The following is a 23,236-nucleotide window of genomic DNA, read 5'->3' as shown; positions in this document are numbered from 1 at the left end:
AGGTGGGCAGCGAGTGCTAATTGCTGGGTCAGATGCCAGCCGCTTGTTGTTTTTCGAGAAATGATTTAAAATCTTGGGTTATCTGCGAGCTGCTTTGCGACAGGGCGTGTGAAACGGGCACGGGGGTGGCGTTCTGGGCCACATATTCTAATGCAGAACTTAAACGATGCTTTTAAAGCCATCAAAGAGGGTGTAGACTTTGTCGCTGGGGTAGAGATGTCCTCGTCGCCCATAGTTTCAGATTTTAAAGACTTTTGGAGAATTTCCAAGAGATAATTTCCCGTTTCTTTGGCTGAGTGTCTGTCTTCCTTTTTCCTGCTCCCTGGTGAGCCTAAGCAGTCACTGGTACGGAAATGTGAGGTTTCACATGACGGTGTTTTGGGGAGGGTTTATTTAATTTACGTGATTGCATACTTAAACGTTGTTTAGAAATAACAGGGCTTGGGTATGAAGCGTAATGGTTTTGTAACATACAGCTCTCAACAAGATATTCTTTTAAGGCACATGTTGCTCAGGAAAAAAACTGTGGGGCTGCGTCTCCAGTAACCATTTAACTCTTGGTTTTCATGCCATGTTATTTGCCCTGCCTGCTGTAAAGGAGGCACTGTAGAAAGGGCAGTTTGTGTGGGGTTTGTTGTGTTTATGGTTGTCCTTAAAGACACACAAATGCAGGTAGATCTATATCTGGTATCAAATGAGGAAAATAATGCCTTAAATTTAGGTTGGGGGGGGGAAGATGATGGAGGTATAAAATCCAAGGTCGAATGTTTCTTCCTTGAGAAAATTAATTTCAAATCAAGGCTTTTGCTATAAGTAGGGAGCACTTGTTTCACAAGTGGCTGTAAATACAGCTACAATTTAAATATTTCCCTGGTTAGGTGGCTGACAGATGAAGTTTTCTGAAGTGAACTTCCATAAAAACTTCTTCTAAATAAAGCAGGATCTAATTTTGTAGATTCAGGGCCTTTTTTTAGCAAACTGAATCCTGATGTTGCTTGAACAAGCAGACATTTGGGTTTGAATGTTTCTTAAATGTAGAAGGTGTAACACTAAAAAGTAAACTAATCAAGAACTTATTTCTTTTTTGGCAGGTACAACTGAAAGCTGAATCTGTCATGCACCCATGAGTGAGTAGCACTGCTTGGACATATCAATGGCCTCTGTGCCAATAATTCCAGACTCTTACAACCATGTGTTGGCAGAGTTTGAGTGTTTGGATCCGTTGCTTTCTGCTCTCAGGCTGGATTCTAGTCGTCTGAAGGTGAGTTTGTGGTAGTGATGAGGTTTTTTTAGTTCAAATAATGATTTTATATGGTTTATCGTCTGATTAAGCCACAGGATTCATCTTGTTGGGTTTGGGTGTGTGCTTGCTAGCTTATGAGGACAAACACTTTGGGAAGAAGAGGTCATGAAGACAAAGGCTCCTGTTACTCTGTGTGTGTGTTTCTTTAATGCAGCTGTGGGGTAAATAAAGCAGCCTGACATGGTTCTTCCAGACACAGGGAGTGCTATTCTAATCTTTGACAGCTGAGCTGCCAGTGTTGCAGGAGTGGCACACAGAGATGATAAACAGTGAAGCCTTTAAGAAGATGATGTTATTATTAGTACTTGCTAGAAGTCATCTAATACCATCTAACTATGATTTTTATTCCTTCAGTGCACATGTATAGACGTGTCAAAGCGATGGCTAGCTCTGGGCAGTTCAGGAGGAGGACTGAACCTTATACAGAAAGATGGCTGGAAGCAGAGACTCTTTCTCACCCATAAGGTAAGGGTAAAGAGTTCTATACAGAAGTTTGCAGGGAAAACAGGACTGGGAAAGAGACATTGTTTCAAGTTAATTTTTATTAAGAGTCAAAGAGGCATTTTCAGTTTGCTGAATTGTCCAAATAAGGTGAAGTTTTGGAGTGCTCAGTTTAAAAAAGGTGGTGGTGCTGGAGTATATCCCCAAGAGTGTGATGTCACAGATTTCAGGAGAGGTGAAAGAAATTACTTGAGAGGGTCAGACCTTTGTTTTTCAAATTCTTACTTTTAACAGCAGCAACAAAGTCACCTGAATATTTAAGAATTAGAAGAAAACTTTGAATATGAAAGCAGAGCAGCCTGCATGTAGATAACTACCAATGTTTGGATGTCCAAACTATTGACTATTTGGATAAGCAAAGAAAGGATAGGCTGGCTTGCTCTTGCTGGAGCAGGTTGTGAGAGAGGGATTGCTGTTGCTACAGGCAGGTGCTATTTCCTGGGGGCCACTGCTGCTCCCCCTGTAACATGAATGCAGCTGTTTCCTTTAAGGTTGGGAAGATCTGACTTAGTCCTGGCAAAACAACTTCCATAGTGGTGAGGAGAGGGGGACTGACTGGTTTTTCAAGTCAGAGAATGAACTGCAATCATTTCTCTTGATGTTGTCAGCTGCATCTTTTTAGAGTAAGTTCAATGTTTACAAACAAAAAATTGCCCAAACCCACATCACAACAAGGTGGTGGCAGCTCTTGACATGAATCTGGTTTATGTCTTAAAGGTAAAAGTTATGTAATGATAAAGGCAGTGCAAGAAAAACTTTTCCCTGCACTTACCCCCATGCTTGCTTTCAGGAAGGTGCCATTTCCCAGGTTGCCTGTTGTTTGCATGATGAAGACTACGTTGCCGTTGCCACCAGGTGAGTGATGTACTTGCAAATCTGAATGCTGGATAAGTATTTTTAAGTAGTTTCTAAGATTCAGACTTCAACATCTGCTGAACATTGGTTGGAGTGCAGGGAATTAACTAGTAGAGGTCCCTACAGAATCATTCTCTGCACAGACAGTCTGCTTAGCTTTTTTTTTTTTCTGTAATAATTGTTCCAGAATAAGTATTTCTATAATGGAGCATCTATGGGAGAACTAATGCATGTGAAGATAGCATGATAAATGTCTCTCTGAGGCCTTTCAGCATCAAAAGAAGTTCCTTCATTAAGTTGGCAGAGTGAGATTGGTAGTTGCTGTCCCTTTGATTGTTTAAAATCCGTTTAAATGCTTCTTTTTTCCACATCCTGACTTAAAAACATACATCCAGCTCTGAGATGTACTACTTTGCTTAGGTTTTCTTGGTTTCTTTGGAATCTTCTGTCATTGATAAAACATCAAGAGCCTGATCTTCAAATTGTATTTTCTTTTTGAATTGTTGTAGCTTGGGTCTTGTAGTAGTCTGGGAGCTGAATCAGGAACGTCGTGGGAAGCCAGAACGCATTTACGTTTCCTCTGAGCACAAGGGCAGAAAAGTCACAGCTCTTTGTTGGGATACAGCTGCCCTTCGTGTTTTTGTAGGAGATCATGTGGGAAAAGTATCAGCCATCAAGATTAACACATCAAAACAAGGCAAGGTAAAATGTCACACACTTTGTTTGAGATGAAGAGGTTCACAGGGGCTGGTATGTGGAATCTTTTTATTTTGGTAAAGTAGAGCAGAAGAAGACTTGCCAGCTGGTGAAGTTCTGGTGGCTTTGACTGTTGGGATGAAGAAACTTTGAGATGGCAATAGAAATCCTAACCTGTGAATGTCCCCCACTTCTCTTCTAGCTATTTTAGTAATGCAACATAAAATACACTTTCAAATGTACAGAACTAAAACCAGGCTGAGCTTTCTCCTCTTGAAACTTACAATTATCCAAGTCTAGGGTCTTGGTGTTTCTGAGCTTATTGGATTCCTTAGGTTTCTGCTAGAGGTTCAGATGTGTGTTTTAGTCCTCAGCTCAGCTGTCAGTCTGAGAAAGGGCAACCCCAGGCTTTGATTTTGCTTAGCTCTGTCTGGATACTCTCATTCTTACAGCTGTGGAGCAGTTGAAATAAATGGTAGGTAGACTTCCAGATCCTTTCTAGCCCTCATGAATGATTTTGCCAGAAAATTGATTTAAGAGGCAAGCAACTTCATGTAAAGCAATAAAAAAAATCAACTGTGGAAAGAGAAGGAAAAGGTGAGAAGGGCAAGCCCGTGGAATGTCTGCTCTTGCCTGTTGAATCTCTCATATGGCACACTTTGGCACATTCCTGATAAGGCAGTTTTAAGCTGTCAGAAGTGGTGACTATCTGCTGGAAAGCTTGAGTGCAGTTTCTAGCAGTTTTTCATGGGTAAGAAATCCGTGACTTTGTTTTGCCATCCATGCCAACTGAGACACTTGTCTAATAAATAGTGTTTGGGTGACTTGCTGCATGGTAATAGAGAAAGTAAGGTTATGTAAACCACCTAAATCCAATGTAAGTTGTTTGTTTGTTTTTTTTCTTTCTTTCTCTCAAGTAATTCCTAAAGTCTGTTTTTGTCAAAGTGTTCACTGGCTGAGAGTATCTGTGGGAAGGGTTGAGAGGAACTAATAAAAGCACAAAGCTTACAAAAGCAAGAATAAACCCCCTCTTCATCTTACAGCAAGCACATTCTTCATAAAGAAATGGCAGGATGCTACAGGGACAAGATTTTTTAATTTTTTTTTCTGAAGCTTTCAGGCTTCAGTGCTTGGAGGAGAGAAGAAAGGAACTGCTCTGTCTTACACTGTGAATTTATAGCATTACATGAATCTTTTCTGCATTTTGCAGTTTTCACTTAATGAAATAGACCTTACTGACCTGAGTATGTTTTCTTTCTTTCTTTTGTTTTGTTTCTACCTGTAGGCTGCTGCCACTTTTGTGATGTTTCCTGTTCAGATTATAACCACTGTGGATTCTCGGGTTGTTCAGCTTGATTATTTGGATGGCAGACTGCTCATATCTTCACTCACACGAACCTATCTGTGTGATACTGAGAGGCAAGTTCTGCTTTACTTGTCAAATATTGGACTTTGCAGAGTCACACAGTTTCTGAAGTGATCTCTGGAGATCATCTAGTCCAATTTTCCTCCTCAAAGCAGAGTCACAGCAGATTGTGCAGGGCTGTGTCCATTTAGGCTTTGAGCATCTCCAAGGATGGAGACTGCAAGCTCTCTGGGAAGCTTTTGGTGATGCTTCACCACCCCCACAATAGCAAAACTTTTTCTCAATGCTGAAGTAGGATTTCCTGTATTCCCATTTGGGCCCACTGCCTCTTGTCCTTTCCCTGGGCACCACTGACTTTGTCACTAGTCTGGCTCTGTTTTCTTTACTCTGATCAGTTATTTACATGTGGGATCAGATGAGTTCCTCCCTGAGCCACCTCTTACAGGACAAGTGCTGCAATCCCTTAGTTGTCCCTGTGGCCTGTTTCGGGGCTTGCTGTAGTATGTCCCTGTCTCATGCTGAGGAGCCCAGGACTGGACCCAGTACTCCAGATACGTCTCATCAGTGCTGAGAAGAGAGGAAAGATCATCTCATTTGAGTTGCTGGCAACACTTCATAATGTAGCCCAAGGAGGCTGTTGATTGCCTTTGCCAAAAGGGCATATACTGGCTCATGATCAGCCTGCTGTTTACCAGCACCCCCAGGCCCTTTCTGGGCTTCCCAGTCAGTTGGCTGTAGTGGTGCCTGGGGTTATTCCTACTCCAGTGCAGAGCTTTGCATTTTCCAGTGTTTATCTATCCCATACTTCCTCAGTTTGTCTGAAGATTTGAGCAGAGCAGTGTCAAAAGCCTTACTGAAGTCAAGACAAACATCTGCTGCTCTCCTTAGCTGTCAAGTCAGTCATTCTCTTGTGGGGGCTATTAACAGGATTTCCCTTCATAAATCCATGCTGACTATTCATAATCACCAGCTTCCCTTTCATGCCATTGGAAATGGCTTCTGGGATCATTTGCATCATCATCCCATAACCAGGTTGACCAACTGGTTCTGCAGGAAAGAAGAACCCAAACCTTCATGAGCTGAGCATTAATGTAAATGTAATGAACATTTCTACTCTGTCTTTTATAAACTTCATACAAATTTTAGAATATTCAGTACGAATTTTTTTTAAAGCACCATGACTAGTATCTAATATTCTCGTTTTTCAAGAAAAACATAAAATCTGAGCTGTTATTAATGCTGCCTTAAGAAGTATGTTGTGGTTTAGGTTTTTAAAAATTTGGTTTTTAAAAATTTGGGTTTTAAAAATTTGGGTTTTAAAAATTTGGTTTTTAAAAATTTGGGTTTTAAAAATTTGGGTTTTAAAAATTTGGGTTTTAAAAATTTGGGTTTTAAAAATTTGGGTTTTAAAAATTTGGGTTTTAAAAATTTGGGTTTTAAAAATTTGGGTTTTAAAAATTTGGGTTTTAAAAATTTGGGTTTTAAAAATTTGGGTTTTAAAAATTTGGGTTTTAAAAATTTGGGTTTTAAAAATTTGGGTTTTAAAAATTTGGGTTTTAAAAATTTGGGTTTTAAAAATTTGGGTTTTAAAAATTTGGGTTTTAAAAATTTGGGTTTTAAAAATTTGGGTTTTAAAAATTTGGGTTTTAAAAATTTGGGTTTTAAAAATTTGGGTTTTAAAAATTTGGGTTTTAAAAATTTGGGTTTTAAAAATTTGGGTTTTAAAAATTTGGGTTTTAAAAATTTGGGTTTTAAAAATTTGGGTTTTAAAAATTTGGGTTTTAAAAATTTGGGTTTTAAAAATTTGGGTTTTAAAAATTTGGGTTTTAAAAATTTGGGTTTTAAAAATTTGGGTTTTAAAAATTTGGGTTTTAAAAATTTGGGTTTTAAAAATTTGGGTTTTAAAAATTTGGGTTTTAAAAATTTGGGTTTTAAAAATTTGGGTTTTAAAAATTTGGGTTTTAAAAATTTGGGTTTTAAAAATTTGGGTTTTAAAAATTTGGGTTTTAAAAATTTGGGTTTTAAAAATTTGGGTTTTAAAAATTTGGGTTTTAAAAATTTGGGTTTTAAAAATTTGGGTTTTAAAAATTTGGGTTTTAAAAATTTGGGTTTTAAAAATTTGGGTTTTAAAAATTTGGGTTTTAAAAATTTGGGTTTTAAAAATTTGGGTTTTAAAAATTTGGGTTTTAAAAATTTGGGTTTTAAAAATTTGGGTTTTAAAAATTTGGGTTTTAAAAATTTGGGTTTTAAAAATTTGGGTTTTAAAAATTTGGGTTTTAAAAATTTGGGTTTTAAAAATTTGGGTTTTAAAAATTTGGGTTTTAAAAATTTGGGTTTTAAAAATTTGGGTTTTAAAAATTTGGGTTTTAAAAATTTGGGTTTTAAAAATTTGGGTTTTAAAAATTTGGGTTTTAAAAATTTGGGTTTTAAAAATTTGGGTTTTAAAAATTTGGGTTTTAAAAATTTGGTTTTTTTCCCCCCACTAGAGAGAAGTTCTGGAAAATTGGTAATAAAGAGAGAGATGGAGAATTTGGAGCATGTTTCTTCCCTGTCGGAAAAAACAGTGGGAATCAGCAGCCACTAATCTATTGTGCTCGACCTGGCTCAAGGATGTGGGAGGTGAACTTTGATGGAGAAGTGCAAAGCACACATCAGTTCAAGCAGCTGCTCTCAGCACCACCTCTCCCTGTTATTACTCTCAGGTAGAAACATGAATGTTACTGGTGATGAACTTGCTTGGGGCTTCTCGGCTAGCTAAAAAGAATTGCATTCATGCTGAGGAGATTAATTGAGCTCTTTGTTACAGCCAGGTGTTAATCCTAGTTGTCATCTTAATGCGTTCTTCTCTAATGACAGAAGCCAGTAGTTATCAAAAATGCCAAAGCCTTGATTGTCTGACTGCCACAATGAATGCTGCTGCCACGAGACTGTGTTAATTTAAGGCAGCCTTGTATTTAAGAATTAGCATATTAAGAAAGTGGTATTATTGTGGTTATGCTTGTAACAGATCATAATTTTACTTTACAGACTGGATCCTCATTACACTAGCTCCAGCTCTTCCCCACAATCTTTATCTTTCCCCAAGCTGCTGTGTTTGACGTGAGTATCTGTCAGCATAGCTTCTTGTTGATAAAGTAGACTTAAAATTACAGAAGTTACATATATTTCTAATTTACATCACCAACTTCATTGTTTTGCATAAAAATTCTCCTAATTCCCTACTAAACTGTCTCACTCCTCAGTTGCTGTACTTAAGCCATCCCTGCATGTTTTACAGTGACTACTACAATCAACTGTTTTAACCTCTGCTTTACTTGCAGTGAGCACTGTGTGATGACCTGGACAGAAAAGGGAATTTATATTTTTCTTCCCCAAAGTGTTCAAGTCTTACTCTGGAGTGAAGTAAAAGGTATAGAATCTTTGCTTTGTAATATTGTCCGTTAGGTTTGTTGCTTCTGAAGTCTTTGCCTAATGTGGAGCCTTTTCAGGCTCAATTTCTGCAGCTGGATTGCAAAGTATGATTAGAAAACATTCTCCTTCTCTGTCAGGTGTATCCTTTAATGTTAATCATAAGAATGGTTTGGGTTGGAAGGGACCTGCAAAGGTCATCTAGTCCAGGTTCCCCTGCAATGAGAACGGACATCCTCTACTGGATCAGGTTGCTCAGAGCCTTATCTAGCCTCACCTTGAATATCTCCAGGGATGGGGCCTCAACTACCTCCTGGGGCAACCTGTTCTAGTGTTCCACCACCCTCATGGTGCAGAACTTGTTCCTCACATCCATACTTCCCATCTGAGTAGATTTAGATTGCTTTCACTTTCTTTCAGGGACAGAAAGGAATGCTGACTAACAATTTCAGTCCTTCAGATATTTCTGTGCATCTGGTTTTGCAGATATTCAGGATATTGCAGTTTACAAAAATGAGTTGTTCTGTCTGCACACAAATGGAAAAGTTGTGCACCTCTCCCTTCTGCTGGTAGACCGCTGCATAGAGCGTCTGATGAGAAGAGGGTTCTGGACCCTTGCTGCCAAGGTCTCTTGTCTCTTCCAAAATTCAATTATTTCTTGCAGAGTAAGTAAATTCCTCTTTATAAACATGTAATGCAACTTTACATTGCTTTAGAATCACAAAATGGTCTGGGTTGGAAGGGACATCCAAAGGTCATCCAGCCCAGCCCCCCTGCAGTCAGCAGGGGCATCCTCAGGTTGCCCAAACCCCAGTCAAGCCTCACTTTGAGTATCTCCAGGGATGGGTCCCCAACCACCTCCCTGGGTGGTCCCCCTCTTCCATTAAGTTCCGTATCTTTCTGAGATTCATGTTCATGTATTTTTCAAAACACTAAACAGTATGCTTTTAGGATGAAAACTGGCCTGCAGATATGGTGCCTTTTGCTTTTCACATGCATTAGAAATAATAATAATGCTTCTGTTGCACTGTCTACTTTTAGGCAAGAAAAAATTTGCCTCTAGACAAGCTGGAGCATTTGAAGTCTCAGCTGGATGCCTCAACCCAACAAGATCTCATTATGCAGCTGGAAGAGCTAATTTCAAAGCTGGAACCTTTAGATTCTGCGTGCAGCAGTAGAAGGAGCAGTATTTCATCTCATGTAGGTGTAGTTGTAATGCTTCCAGGTTTACTGTTACTTCCAGATTTTTATGTCTTAAAATAGCCTCATTGCCCACTTTGAAAATGAGGCTTTCATTTTTGCCATGTCCACTATGGCTGATAATTCTAATTTCTAAAATGAGGTGGGGTAGAGAGGTATGACCCATTACATGCATTGTTTAAGCTCTTGTGCCTCTACCTTTTTTCCTGTGCTGCTATGTGGCTGATGGTTGAAATGAGAACAAAGATTGACACAGAGAAGGCTTTCTCTGCAGCTGAGTTTAGTGTCTTAATGTGCTTCAGTAAAAGTCATCTTGATTGTAACTCTGATTTTATGTGGTGAAAACTGAACATCTGAATGCTTAGCCCTGCTGAAAAGAAAACCTGTAAAATTTTCTCACTCCATGATGCTTAAGCAGAAAGCTCTAAGGAAAAAAAAAATTCAATTTCTAATGTTCCCTTACACATACAGCTGCTTGATGTTTTCTTGACTTCCCAGGAGCTTTTCAAGAAAGGGGAAATACTTCATAGTTAATTCATTGTCAGTTTATAGAATGGCTTGGGTTGGAAGGGTCCTTAAATAATACTTAGTTCCAGCCCCCCTGCCATGAGCAGGGATACTTCCCACTAGACCAGCTTGTTCCAAAGCCTCATTCAGCCTGGTCTTAAACACCTTCAGGGATGAGGTGTCCACAACTTCTCTGGGCAACCTCTCCCAGTGTCTCTTCACCCTCACTGTAAAGAACTTTTTCCTCATGTCCAATCTAAATCTACCCTGCTCCAGTTTAAAACCATTGCCATTTAAAACCATGTTCTCTCACTACAGGCCCTTATAAAAAGTCCCTATCCAGCTCTCTTGTAGCCCACTTCAAATGCTGTTTTTTTAAACTTGACTTCTAAATGTAAGTGCCACCTTGATGTGGCAGACAAATTTTCATGAGCAGATGTGTAAACTGCATAATCTGGCCATGAACAAAAGAAAGTGTCCTGGAACTAAACAGTTTTGCAGAGGCTGTGATTGTGCTAGCTGGATGTGGTTAACCAGGACACAGGTATGAAGGTACAAAGGGATGAAGTGACACTCTCGGATGCAGGACTAAAGCAGAGATGTTTTTTGTCTTGTACTAAGCACACCAGTTGTTCCACAGGCTGCTTTCCTGAAAGCAGTTGCAGCATGTACATCTATGAAGTCACTGGGCTGCAACTCACTGCCATCTGTGTTCCATTCTGGGTATGTCCACAAATGCAGTTCCACAGGCCTTTCCCAGACTCTGAATTAGGAAGTGCTGTGAGGTTATTTGTATGACTGGTTGGTTGAGTTCACTGCAGGAAGCTTAACAAGGAGGTACAACTTGCACAACATCTGATTCCTCTCCCTTGTCTGACAGGAAAGCTTCAGTGTCTTGGACTCTGGGATATATCGTGTTATCAGTCGGAGAGGCAGTCAGTCAGATGAAGATTCATGTTCTCTCCACAGTCAAACATTCTCAGAAGATGAGAGGCTTAGAGAATTTCCTGCACACCAGGAAGATGAACAAGTAGAACTTGGTAACGCTTCTTAATGAAGATTTGTGATTTGAGTACAGTTTTTCTTTGTTCTACAAGAATGTGATTGGGTTTGCTCTCTGCTGATTTTTTGTTAGCTAGTTGGCCATGGTGGGATCCTCTAATATGATCAATGGAAACAGTCACTCCACCTTCCAGTCAAACTCCTTCTTGAAATATTGGGGTGAATGCTGGCTCCACACACAAGCACACAAAACTCAGAGAGACAACAAAAGGCCCAAAGGGCTTTTACCAAGGTAGAACTTGACTCAATTTGTTTTCCTGCCCTTTATGTGCAGTTCAGCATTAATGCCAAGATTCTCTCAGCTGATTATGAGCACATTCATTGAGCTTCAAGTGAGATTTGTTTGTTTGTCCAGTAATACTTGTTCCAGGAGAGAATTTCTTAATCTTGGCTCTGGCTTTATAGTTTGTCAGGGAAAACAGTAGGCTTACAATGTGTTTAACTTTCATTTGTACAGGGGAGTATCTATTAGCATAGAGATGATAGAGTAGTTAATAACTAACATCTAGACCAGCCAGGGAGCTTTTCCCCCTTGCCCCCCCAAATATCTGTCTCAGGACAAAAGCTAGAGTAAGACAATAATGGGTCTTGTTCTCTGCTCTGGTTGGGACTGGGAGAGGGTTGCAGAAGCCTGGGATGTTGAGAAGCTGGTTTAGTTCCAGGTATGGTAGAGAGGCTTTCCAGTAAGCTGCTTTTGCAGAGAGAAGGTGTTGAGGTTGGAGAGACTTTGGATGCTTTGTTGGGGGAAACGACAGTGGGGAGTGAGAGCACAGAAGTTGGTATTAACAGCTGTGATTGTTGGTAGTGCTCTCCTGCTGGCTGAGCTACCTGCTCGTCATAGCACTTATGTTTGCATGTCCCTCTACCTACATCCAACTCTTGAGGATATTTACAAGTACCTCTTTACTGCCCTTTTAAAAGTGAGAAAACTTGGGAAGTGTATCATTAGAGTTGTAAAACGAAGAGATGTAGTTCTAGAATGTAAGAACATAGAAAAGCTCTGTCTGCTCAACAAGACAGAAACTTGCTGCTGATTGCTTCAAAGTAGAGAAGTTCTGGATGCTTCTGGAAGCATGTGTGCTGAATCTGGCATTTAGGAGAAATGGACTTAGTGTTTCCCTGCTCACATTTACGTAAGATGTTGTAAGCTTTGAGGTTTCCATCTACATAACAAACAAAAGGAGCCTTATTTACAAGCAACCATAAATCACTTGTGACCTTTTAGGCACTATATAGAAAGGCTGTGGACTCTGATGGTACAATTTCTGTAGCAGCATCCTCTCAACAGTGTTGACTGTTGCAAAGTGCAGTCTCATCCTTACTTAGAAGGATCTTTTTTTTTTTTTTGTTTTCATCACTTAAAGATTCAGTGTGTTTGTGCCAGGAAAATGATTCATCAAAACACTTTCTAGACACTGTTAAGGATATAAGAGTGAAAAGGAGATAGTGATTCTCCATTTCCTTTGATTGTTATCAAAAGCCAGGGAGTTATGGGCTCAATTATTAAGTCAATTCAAATAAAATAAGGGTGATTTATAGCTTAACCATGGCTTGCATGTCTCTGTATCTTCCTGCACTGTGAATTGATGTATGCCACAAGAACTCATTTTCCCAGATGTTTAGATAACTGTTAGTGGATTAAATCAAGGTTTTGTCTCTTAAGTGGACTGTAAGTCTGCTTTTTAAAGATAGTTTTCCTTCAGTTGTTGAACATCATTTGTCTTGTTACAGAGCCAAAAAGACTGAGCAAAGCAGACTTACTATGCTCAAAGTCAGCAATAAAATGGCCCTGGGAACCAAGGAGCACTCTGGATGCCCACATCCTTGAGTATTAAGTAGGAAAATATCCCATGCAGGTTATCCATTAATGCCTTAGTGACTTGCAGTTGGTTTAATTGTTCCATTTTTTTTTTTTTTTTTTTTTGCCAGGCCACTGTTTCATGACTCTTTCTTTCAATTCCATTTGTTAGACAACGTTTCTCATGCATCTGTGACAGTTGAGGCTGACCGGAATGAGACATTTCTCCCATTCAGTATTCCTTTGTCATTTCGTTCTCCATCTCCTCTCGTCTCTCTTCAAGCTGTCAAAGAAAGGTAAAACTTGCAGCAGGTTCACTCATCCATTACATCTTTTCCCTTTCCTGTCCTCTGTGTTTGTAGCATTTTTTTTGTAGTTTGCAATCTTGTTTAGGTCATATTCTGTTGTCCAAAAAAACAAAAGCTGAACTGAAGTGCTGCAGATGCAGCAGGGTTTGCTAGGCCATCCAAAGCTTCCATCTTGCCTCTGAGGAAGGTGCAGAGAGCTGCTGTTAACTTCAGTAGAACCAAGATGATTTCAGCCACAGTTTTTAAACAGCTAAGAATGTTTACTGTTACCCTTTAAACTGTGGTTGTGGTTTCTGTTCAGAGCTAACTTACTGAATATTGCTTTGGGGTTTTGCTTTTCTGGTACTTAGATGAGTAAGTGCAGCCTTCCTGTGTTGTCTGGGAACAAACATAAAAGTATTCAAAGCATGCTAAATACTGCTAAAACACAATTGCCAAGTATCCCACATGGCCTGCCATTTCTCTACACACACCTTCCAGTGAATCTAATCAGTGCCCCAAGTGTCTATGGATCAGTGGTAGCTTACACCTGGTGCAAGTAAATGTCCTAGTGTCTGGTTTATGCAGCAATCAAATTACTGTTTAAAACTCTCTTTGAAAAACAGGGAGGGACAAATATGAAGGAGGCAACTTAAAATTGTGTGTGTGTGTGTGTGGGAAGTTAAATTCTTAGCTAAAATGTCCATAATGATGGTATGAAAACTTGCCCAGAGTGATTGTGGGTGCCCCCTCCCTGGAGGTGTTTAGGGCCAGATTGGATGAAGCCTTTGGCAACCAAGTCTAGCTGAGAGGTGTCCCTGCCCATGGTAGTGGGGTTGGAGTAGATGAACTCTTGAGGTCTCTTCCAACCTAAGCCATTCTATGGCTGATCACTTAGGTATGTGAATTATGTCCTGCAAAATAATTACAGGGGATAATCTGAGAATAACCTTCAGAAGTGCATGGAATATTTTTAACTTTCCAGAGCATCAGCAGTTTTTAGACTTTTACTTGTAATAATTGTTCCTACTAATAATTAAGTTTTCCAGTATTTAACATCTTCACAGTTAACTTTCAAAAGTTTACCTGTTAACCCTTCTATACATTAAAGTCCAATTGTTCTGCTGTGTTTGAATCCCTTCTTTCTTCTTCAGCAATCTTTAATTTTTGTTATATCTCAGTGTAGCACAAGATCATAGAATGGTCTGGGCTGGAAGGGACCTCCAAAGGTCATCTAGTCCAACCCCTGCCACAATCAGCAGGGACATCCTCAAATAGACCAGGTTGCCCAGATGTCATTTTCTGTGGCAAGCAAGTAAAAGGGTTGGGTTACTTTTCTTTTTTCTTCATGCTTTTAAACTAGTTCTTGGCCAGAAAGCAAGAAGCTGATTATTTTTTTTCAGGTCAGCTCTTGATGACCATGGCAGTGGTAGAAATAATTGGGTTTTGATATGTTGGTGTCTAAGAATATCTGAAAGGGATAGGCACTGATGACATGAAAAGGACATTTTCCGTGAGTTCTGTAACCTGAGTCATTTATTTGGGGTATTGTACAATTTCTTTCTTACCACCAAGAGGAACATAATTTCATAAGGACGCTTTCTGGTTTAATAAGCTTTAAAATACGATGTAGCCAATCTGCATTTATGGCGTACAAATAAGTCAACAGATGAGTGCTGATGTTAGTTTGCAATCCTGCTTCTCCAGAAGCAAAAAAATAAAGCCCCACCAAGTCTTAAATACTTCAGGCTTTTGTTTTAACCCCACCAAGTCTTAAGTACTTCAGGTTTTTTTTCTGTGCCAAAAGCATGAACCCTGACTGAAGTATGAATTTTGAGCAGCTTCTTAGTGAGTTCTGTCCTTGTTGATCATTGCTGCTCTCATCCTGCTCTCAAGAGTTCTTCAGGCTGTAAAGTTTTCTGCAGTCATGGTTTGACTGGCAAGGCAATGCTCAATTTGTTTGGGCTGGAACTTCCTGTTGTAAATGTTTTACCTTCCCACTCCCAGCGTTTCCAGCTTTGTACGCAAAACCACTGAGAAGATTGAAAAAATCAGCACACTTCATATAAGCCCTGATGCTAGAGGCAGGCAAGAAGCAAAGGATGAGGAGCAGCTGCAGGAGCTGGCTGTTAATCTGGTAGCATCTCCCCAGGAAGAAAAACTGTGAGTACAGAATCCTGTTTTCCTAGCAATGGCATTTACTGAATTGTGATGGTTTAAATCAGAACAAACCGGGTCAAACCCAACCAGCGGGGTTGACCTCTCTGTTTTCCCAACACAGAAGTGAGGGAAAAGTAGCACACAAAAGCTTGGGATTGAGACACACACAAAAAAAGTGAGCTGAGGATAGAGTTTACTGAGCAGAATCAGATAAAAACGTGGTACAGAATGCATAATTAACTTAGCCTGTTTGCAGAAAAAGCAGCAGTAAGCAGAAGCAAGTGAGCCAAAAGCCCTCCTCCAATTCATCTATCATTTCTCTTGAGCTTTTCCTTCCTTCTTTAGGAATGAAAGCTTTATATTGTTTTCATAAAGGAGCTCACGTTGTTTCCTCAAATTTGAGGAAATCCTCACTTAAATCACTAAAAATAATATTTCAGATAAGACTGAAATGACTGTTTTGGGTTTTTTTTCCCAGTCTAGAACCACCAAGTTGCCAGCTTTCAGAGGAGGACCATCTAAGAGATCTCAAGGCTGCAACAGCAGAAGCTGTGTAAGTGGGGAACCTTTTTAGTGTATAGTCATATTTGGCTGGGTAGAAAAATGATTCTTTAAATTTTTTTCTTAATTACATAGGTATAAAGGTAAGGCTTTGAACTTCTGTTAACATGATCTGAAAGGATCCAGTTTGATTAATTGTTTCCCCTATTTGAAACCAAGTCAAACCCACTGAAAGCTTGTTTAGGTACTTTAGTATTATCCTTTTGTCCTAAATAGAGAGGTGTTTTTAAAACTCAAACAAAAGCAAAACAAATAAAAACCCCTAAAATCAACAAAAGCAAACAAAACCAAAACCACCTAACAGATAAAAATCCATTTTGAAAGAAATCTTGGGAACCTCAGAGTACTAATATCAAGTGTTGATAGTGTAAGTAGCCTAAATTCTGTTTAGTGCACTCACAGGATATTAGGGGTTGGAAGGGACCTCTGGAGATCATTGAGTCCAATCCCCCTGCCAGAGCAGGACCATAGAATCTAGCACAGGTCACACAGCAACACATCTAGATGGGGCTTGGAAGTCTCCAGAGAAGGAGATTCCACAACCTCTCTGGGGAGCCTGTTCCAGGGCTCTGTGACCCTTACAGAGAAGTTGTTCTTCCTCATGTGCAGTGGAACTTCCTGTGCTGTAGTTTACATCCATTGCCCCTTGTTATATCACAGGGTGCAATGAGCAGAGGCTTTCCCTTCCTGACACCCAGTTCTCATATATTTATAAACATTTATTAGATTCCCTCTCAGTCTCCTCTCCAGACTAAACAGCCCCAGGTCTCAACCAATCCTGGTTCAAGATCAGGAGTATACTTTGAGTTACCAAAAACATAAGATACTTCACTTGCAGCATCTTAGAACTGTTAGGCAACTTGTGAAACTTTTTTTTTTTTTAATGCTGCAGAGCCAAACTCCAGGATCCCCTGGTTTTGCTAGAACCAGAGTGTATGAGAAGGGTTTTACAGGAATGGCTTGTCTATCTAGAAGAAAGGTTTGGCAGCAAAGAGCATTCTGCTTCCTCTGTTAAGACAAGCAAGGCTGCCTGTGCTGAAGACCAGAAGGCAGTCCTGGAGGAAAACCTTCGACTGGATGTAGCTGGTGGAGAACCAGGAGACAAAGAACAGAGTAATACCTTGGAATGCTGCCCTGAAAAAGCAAACACTGATGGAACCTGTGTAAGCAACACCATGTATGAAAAGAATACTGACTTGAAGGGCCCTTTGGAGCAGTGCTTTCAGGTGTCTCCTCCCTGTGTCATTGCACCAGCTGTGCAGAAAGATCTGTCTGAGCTGGCCACGCTGTGTTTCGAGCTGCGTGTGTTTTCTGCTCGTGGTGATGCTGGGCAAAGCTCAGATGGATGTCTGCCACTAGCTGCTTCATCGACCTTGGCTTGCAGGTTTATGCAAAGCTACTTCTTTCTTTTGGATTTAAAGAGACTAAAGCAGTGCATTATAACCATGTATGCAGCCAGCCCTGAGGTGTGGGAAACGTACATCGCAGGATTGAAAGGTAACTCGTGGAAGTTTTTATTACCAAGCAACTGAAAGCAAGACAGAGAAGAGGAAACAGCTTGAGGTTCCCATTTGTGTCTGCAGATGTAGTGTGGGAGGGGGAGAATGGTTGGTGTGGGGGAGTTTTCATTCCATTTTGGGGTGGGTTGGTTGGTTACTTATCCTCCAAAGGCTGACTTAGAAAAGACTGCTGGCTCCTTGCAGAGACTTTTCCTCCCTTCTCTCCACTTTGCAATTCTGAGCTTTTATCTGGAGCTATATGTGCTTCAGAGAAAAAAGCATCTTGGAGTGGAACATCCATAGAAGCAAGGGCTTCAGTATCGATGCTGGAAATGTGAGTTGTAGAGCAATGTGGTTCATGTGAAATAAGACTGAATGGAGTAGATGGCTCCATGCAGTTGAGTGGCTTGTGATCACTTCAGACTCCCTTTTTCCACAGAAAACCTTTATAGTTTTTGGATGCCTCTTTAGCCTGAACCAAAGCTTCCTGATTACAGTGGAAAACAACTTCATCTGTTCTCTGTATTCAGCTTCTGCTTTATGCACTTCTTTGGAGTGAATTAAAGTCTCACCACTGGTTTGGCACCAGTGGAGTAGTCAAACAACAGAATCTTCCTTTGAGGGTTGGTATATGGTATTAGGGTTTTTGGGAATCTGTTCACTGTTTGGATTCTGAGAGCCTTAGAAGTGTCTGCAGTGGTGGGACTGCACTTGTGCCTGTGGATTAATACCCACAGGATTGAGGCTGGTGTTGAATTCTGCATCCTGGGAAGTCAACATTCAGGCTGAAGCTTTATTAACAGAATCTATGAAAACTGATGCAGATCTGCATTATATTCAGCAAGCCATCTGTCCTGCAGTGGCTTTTTTTTTTCCTGAGAGAGAAATTACCTCCTCAGAAGTTACTATATCCAGAATACTCTTCAGTGCCTAAATTGTATGAGTTCATACCTAATTCTGATGTAAGTGCAGGTCAGTGATGTTGCTTCCTTTGAAATGAACATTGCTGTTAGCTAGAGAGTTTCAAGAAAGTAGTGATAACTTTTCTCCTTGTGCTTAACAACAGGTTTGAGAAAAGGGGAAAAAAAAAAAAGCCCCTGTCTTATTAACTTGGGCACTGATTCCTTTCAGAACTAACTTGTCACAGTCCAGTGGCTTTAGCAATGGAAAATGAAGATATGTTGAAAATCCTGAAACGGCTGCATGACCTGGGGCCTTGGGATGATAGCCCACTGCTTCTGGTACATGCCCAAAGGTTTGTAACCAAGTCCTTTTCCTCTCCTCTTTGTTACTCACTTGCTATCAGCAATTGGTTCCCTTGCATTTCATGAACTTTCTGGGAAACTTTTCAAGAGGTCACCTCTCAGTACTATCTTGAACTTGCAAGAGATCTTGGAAAAGTGATAATTTTGCTCTTTGGTACTGAATCACAGAATTACAGAACTGTTAGGGTTGGAAGGGACCTCAAGGATCATCCAGTTCCAACCCCCCTGCCATGGGCAGGGACACCTCACATTAGATCTGGTTTCCCAGAGCTACATCCAGCCTGGCCTTAAAAACTTCCAGGGATGAGGCTTCTACCCCCTCCCTGGGCAACCTTTTCCAGTGTCTCACCACCCTCATGGTGAAGGACTTCTTCCTAACACCCAATTCAAATCTACCCACTTCCAGTTTTGTTCCATTCCCCTTGGTCCTATCACTACCTAGATTTTATCTTCTCTCTCTCCAGGCTTTATGAAAAATTTGGGGAAACAGCTCTTCGGCCCTTGATCAAGTTCCACCCCTCTATTTCGCCTTCTGATGTCAAACAGCTTTGCAGGAATGATCCAGTTCACTTTTTAGCCTATTTAGATAGTCTGGTGAAATCCAAGCCAGAGGATAAAAGGTAAAAGGAATATAGAATCATTTTCATCTGCCTGCTGTCTTCATGTAGCTGCAGTTTTTGGGTTGGGCTTTTGGGGGCGCTTTTTACTGCTGCTCTATCTGCTTGGTGGTTCTTTAGCATTAGATTCCAGTTCCTTTTCCCAGGCCTGTATACTTAGGTTAGCTTTTAAAGCAAAACAACCCCCTGAGGGAACTCAGCCTGCAAACTTCCTGCTTTTGATTGGTCCTCTCAGTTTCTAGAGACAGAGATCATTCTAGACTTCTCTAAATTTACTTTTACATCCTTCCGCCCTACCCCCCATAATCTTTCCACTTCCGTATCTGGTATGTTTAAAGGTGTTTTGGCTTTTTTTCCACCCCCCTGTTTTCTTGTTTTTTCTAGGCCATCTCTCCTTAGATCTCTTCTCCAGCCTGAATCTCTCCGACTGGAGTGGTTGTGCTTAGCAGTTTCTCATGATGCACCACAAAGAGCCAATACTGTGGATGCAGAAGGGAATCCCAGGTAAAGCAGAGTTCACCCAAGGGCCTGAGTGCAACAAAAAGCTCTGCAGGCTTTTGGCTTAGTATGACAGTTAGATGTCACTGAACCCTTGGAGCATTTTTGCATGTTGAAGAATTCAGCTGAAGCAACCAAAGAACTGAAGAACTTTTTATGTAACACTTTCCTCTACTAAAATTGCTCAGTCTTTCATTCATTTTGCTTCTTATGTTCTAAAGAAAATCATTAACATCTCAAACGTGAATTTCTCATCTTCTAGGCCACGATCACATTTGTTTACTTGGGGCTACAGCCAGCTGATTCTGCTTTTGATTAAACTCCCAGCTGATTTTGTTACAAAAGAGAAGATGGCTGACATCTGTAAATCACATGGGTAAGAAGAGAACTTGGTAATTCTTTTGATACATGGCTAGCTGGTATTCTGAACCCCAAAAGATGCAAATGAAAAGCAACCTTGAATGCTCCTTACTTGGGTAGGTTTTGTTTTAAAACATTTCTTCTGGGTTACAGCAAGAGGAGTGTGGCCAGCAGGGCAAGAGAGGTGATTGTGTCACTTTACTCTGCTCTTGTGATACCTCCCCTTGAATGCCACATCCAGTTCTGGTGTCTCCATCATAAGAAGGGTACAGAACTGTTGGAGCAAGTCCAGAGGAGGGCCACAAAGATGTTCCAAGGGCTGGAGCACCTCTGCTGTGAGGATAGGCTGAGGGAGCTGGGGTTGGTCAGCCTGGAGAAGACTGGGGAGGACCTAACAGTTGCCTTCCAATACCTGAAGACATCCTGCAGGAAGGCTGGAGGGGGACTTTCTATAAAGGTGTCTAGAGACAGGATGAGGAGGAATGGTTTTAAGCTGAGGGAAAATAGGTTTAGACTGAATCTTAGGAAAAAGCTCTTCAGTATGTGGAGGGTGAGACTCTGGAATAGGCTACCTGGAGAAGCTGTGGATGCCTCCTCCCTGGGGGTGTTCAAGGCCAGGTTGGATGAGGCCTTGAGCCGGTGAGTCTAGTTGAGAGGCATCCCTGCCTGTGGTGGGGAGGTTGGTGTAGATGATCTCTAAGGTCCTTCCTAGACTCAGCCATTCTATGATTCTGTGAATATTGAGTGTCAGATTTAATGTACCAAATACCTCTTTTGGTTAAAGGGTGTTCCCTGTGTCCCCACTCTGCAGTGATTTCTGGCATGCAGGAAATTCAGTTGCTTCTGTCTTCACCGTTATCAAAATGAGCATTTAATAACTGCTGACCTTTAGCTTAGACTGAGTGTGTGATTCCTGGAAACCTTTGCTCTCTTGTTCAAGGTTTTGGCCTGGTTACCTTTTCCTCTGTCTGGAGCTGGATAGAAGAATAGAAGCCTTTACTAATATTGCTCATTTGGATGATTTGAGCCTGTTGAATGAAGAAGATGGTTAGTGAGTCTTAATCTGTGTAACTATGCTTCTATAATCTAGGAACTGTCTTTATGATGTCCTGCTTTGTCCAGAGCTGAGTTGAACTTTTTGGTAGCGCTGTGTAGTGCAGCATGTTTGAAACACAGCAGCAGGTGTTTTACTTTTGTGTCTTCACATTTGTGCTCTGTGTGAAATCAGTTCTGCTAGGACATGCTTGAACAACTCTACATTCTTGAACATTTCCTCAGTGGGGGTGATGAAGGTAAATTTGGTGTTGTAGATAGAACAGTAGCTATCCTCCTTGCACAGCACAGCTCCCTGCTGGCACATGTGCACACACAGCACAAGCAGAGTGTTGTGTCACATGGCAGAACACAGAAGATAATTCTCGGTAGCCCTAAGATGGACAAGAACAATTCTTTGTCTCTGGACTTAATCCCAAGCCTTACATACACCAGAGGAGGTTTAGGCTGGCTGTTAGGAAAATATTCTTCACAGAAAGAGTGATTGGCCATGAGAATGGGCTGCTGAGGGAGGTGGTGGAGTCACCATCCCTGGAAGAGTTTAAAAGAAGGACTGGAGGAGGCACTCAGTGCCATGGTTTGATTGGATGGTGTTAGGTAATAGGTTGGACTTGATCTTGGAGGTCTTTTCCAACCTGGTTAATTCTGTGCTACTGAACTGTTGTGAAACTTTGTGCATAATCCACCACTGACTCTTTACCCTGAGTCAGCTGAGGCAGTACCCTCCTGTGCACCATCTGCCTGCTGATAACTCTCTTGGTTTCGAAGAGAAAAGCAGAAGAGATTTAAAACAGTAGGCTTAAAATAATCCTTTCTCTAGTCAAAGAGTGTAACAAACTCCCTTTCCATCTAGGTTCCCTCCCAGAGACCATCGATGAATGGAAGCTGCTTCTGCACCTTGCACAGAATCACAGCACAGCTTCCCCCCACCAGGGCTCGCAGAACGGGAATGCTGTCAGCAACGGCAGCGCTGCCTGCCCCGACTGCGTCACTGTGGAGAACGTAGCACTGCTGCTGGTGAAGGCCCTCGGCCCAAACCGTGCCCTGCCTCTCCTGCAAGAGTGTGGCTTGACACTGGAATTGTCTGAGAGATTTACTGGTGTCTGTGAGATACTGAGAATTGCTGAGAAAAGGCAAAGGTAAGACGCTGCAGCAGCAGCAGCAGATCCACGCTGCTCCTTTTTGGATCTTCTTGGTGTGGTTTTTAAGCTTTCTTTGCAGTTAAAAGATAAAGCATTTGGATGTTTTTACCTCTGACTGCAAACTCAGCTGAAAGCTTTTTGTTATTTAAGAGCTATGTATTATGCAGTATGGGCATTTAAAACTGGAAAAGGAGGAAACAGGAAATCCTACGTTAAAGATGTATTTGAAAGAGGTGAGTCCTGCACAGACTCTGATCTCCCTTCTCCCTTCAGCTTGGAGAAGAGGAGGCTCTGGGCAGACCTGATAGCAGCCTTCCACTACCTGAAGGGGGCTACAAGAAAGAGGGGGAGAGACTGTTTGGAAAGTCCTGCAGTGACAGGACCAGGGCCAATGGCTTCAAACTAGAGAAGAGCAGATTTAGATTGGATAGCAGGAAGAAGCTCTTCACTTTGAGGGTGGTGGAACACTGGAACAGGTTGCCCAGGGAGGTGGTTGAGGCTCATTCCTTGGAGATATTCAAGGTGAGGCTCAATGAGGCCCTGGGCAGCCTGATCTAGTTGGGGATGTCCCTGCTGACTTCAGGGAGGTCAAATGGGATGACCTTTGGAGGTCCCTTCTGGCCTGGACCATTCTATGCTTCCAGACAGGGCCTGTATTGGGATGGCACAATGTTAATTCTGAAATGCAATCACATTTTGGACAAACTTTTCTTTAGTTCTCTCTGTTAGCCTTTTTTTCACTCTTTGACCTTTTTCCCCCCCTCCTCTTTCTTTTACTTGCAGAGCACTGATTCAGACCATGCTGGAAAGGTGTGACCGGTTTCTGTGGTCTCAGCAAGCATAGAAGACAACTTGGAAAACTCTAGGAACAGAGGGGTTTTTTTGTTGATTGGGTTGTTTTTTAATGATTGTATACTAAAGTGCCTCTTACCAGCCTGTTAACAAAAGGAACTCCTGTCTCAATGTTCATGTGCAACGAGTCCACCTTCCTCAGGCAGGTATCTGCTGTGGAAAGCATTTCACACCATCTCCCCTAGCATCCTCACAGCTAAACTGAGGAAGTGGGGGTCTGGATGATCAGGTACTGAGGTGGAGGTG

The 23,236-nt window shown here is 41.2% G+C and overlaps 1 protein-coding gene across 1 annotated transcript; it reads left to right on the top strand.

The window, feature by feature from the left end:
• Positions 1-1,096: 1,096 nt before the first annotated feature.
• On the top strand, positions 1,097-23,082 carry HPS5 (HPS5 biogenesis of lysosomal organelles complex 2 subunit 2). Its single transcript, XM_054390334.1, has 22 exons — positions 1,097-1,261; positions 1,658-1,768; positions 2,595-2,659; positions 3,169-3,361; positions 4,641-4,778; positions 7,212-7,423; positions 7,749-7,820; positions 8,042-8,130; positions 8,616-8,794; positions 9,171-9,329; positions 10,717-10,876; positions 12,869-12,992; positions 14,991-15,146; positions 15,622-15,696; positions 16,597-17,201; positions 18,335-18,458; positions 18,933-19,088; positions 19,470-19,589; positions 19,846-19,959; positions 20,884-20,990; positions 21,850-22,135; positions 22,922-23,082. Exons 1-22 carry the CDS (start codon positions 1,154-1,156, stop codon positions 22,980-22,982), a joined length of 3,414 nt encoding a protein of 1,137 aa, XP_054246309.1. The 5' UTR covers positions 1,097-1,153; the 3' UTR covers positions 22,983-23,082.
• Positions 23,083-23,236: the final 154 nt, after the last annotated feature.

The sequence above is a fragment of the Indicator indicator genome, chromosome 21, assembly GCF_027791375.1.
Source record: "Indicator indicator isolate 239-I01 chromosome 21, UM_Iind_1.1, whole genome shotgun sequence".
Classification (NCBI taxonomy): Eukaryota; Metazoa; Chordata; class Aves; order Piciformes; family Indicatoridae; genus Indicator; species Indicator indicator.
Note: the sequence above shows the minus strand (reverse complement) of the source record. Positions and strands in the feature narration are given on the sequence as shown.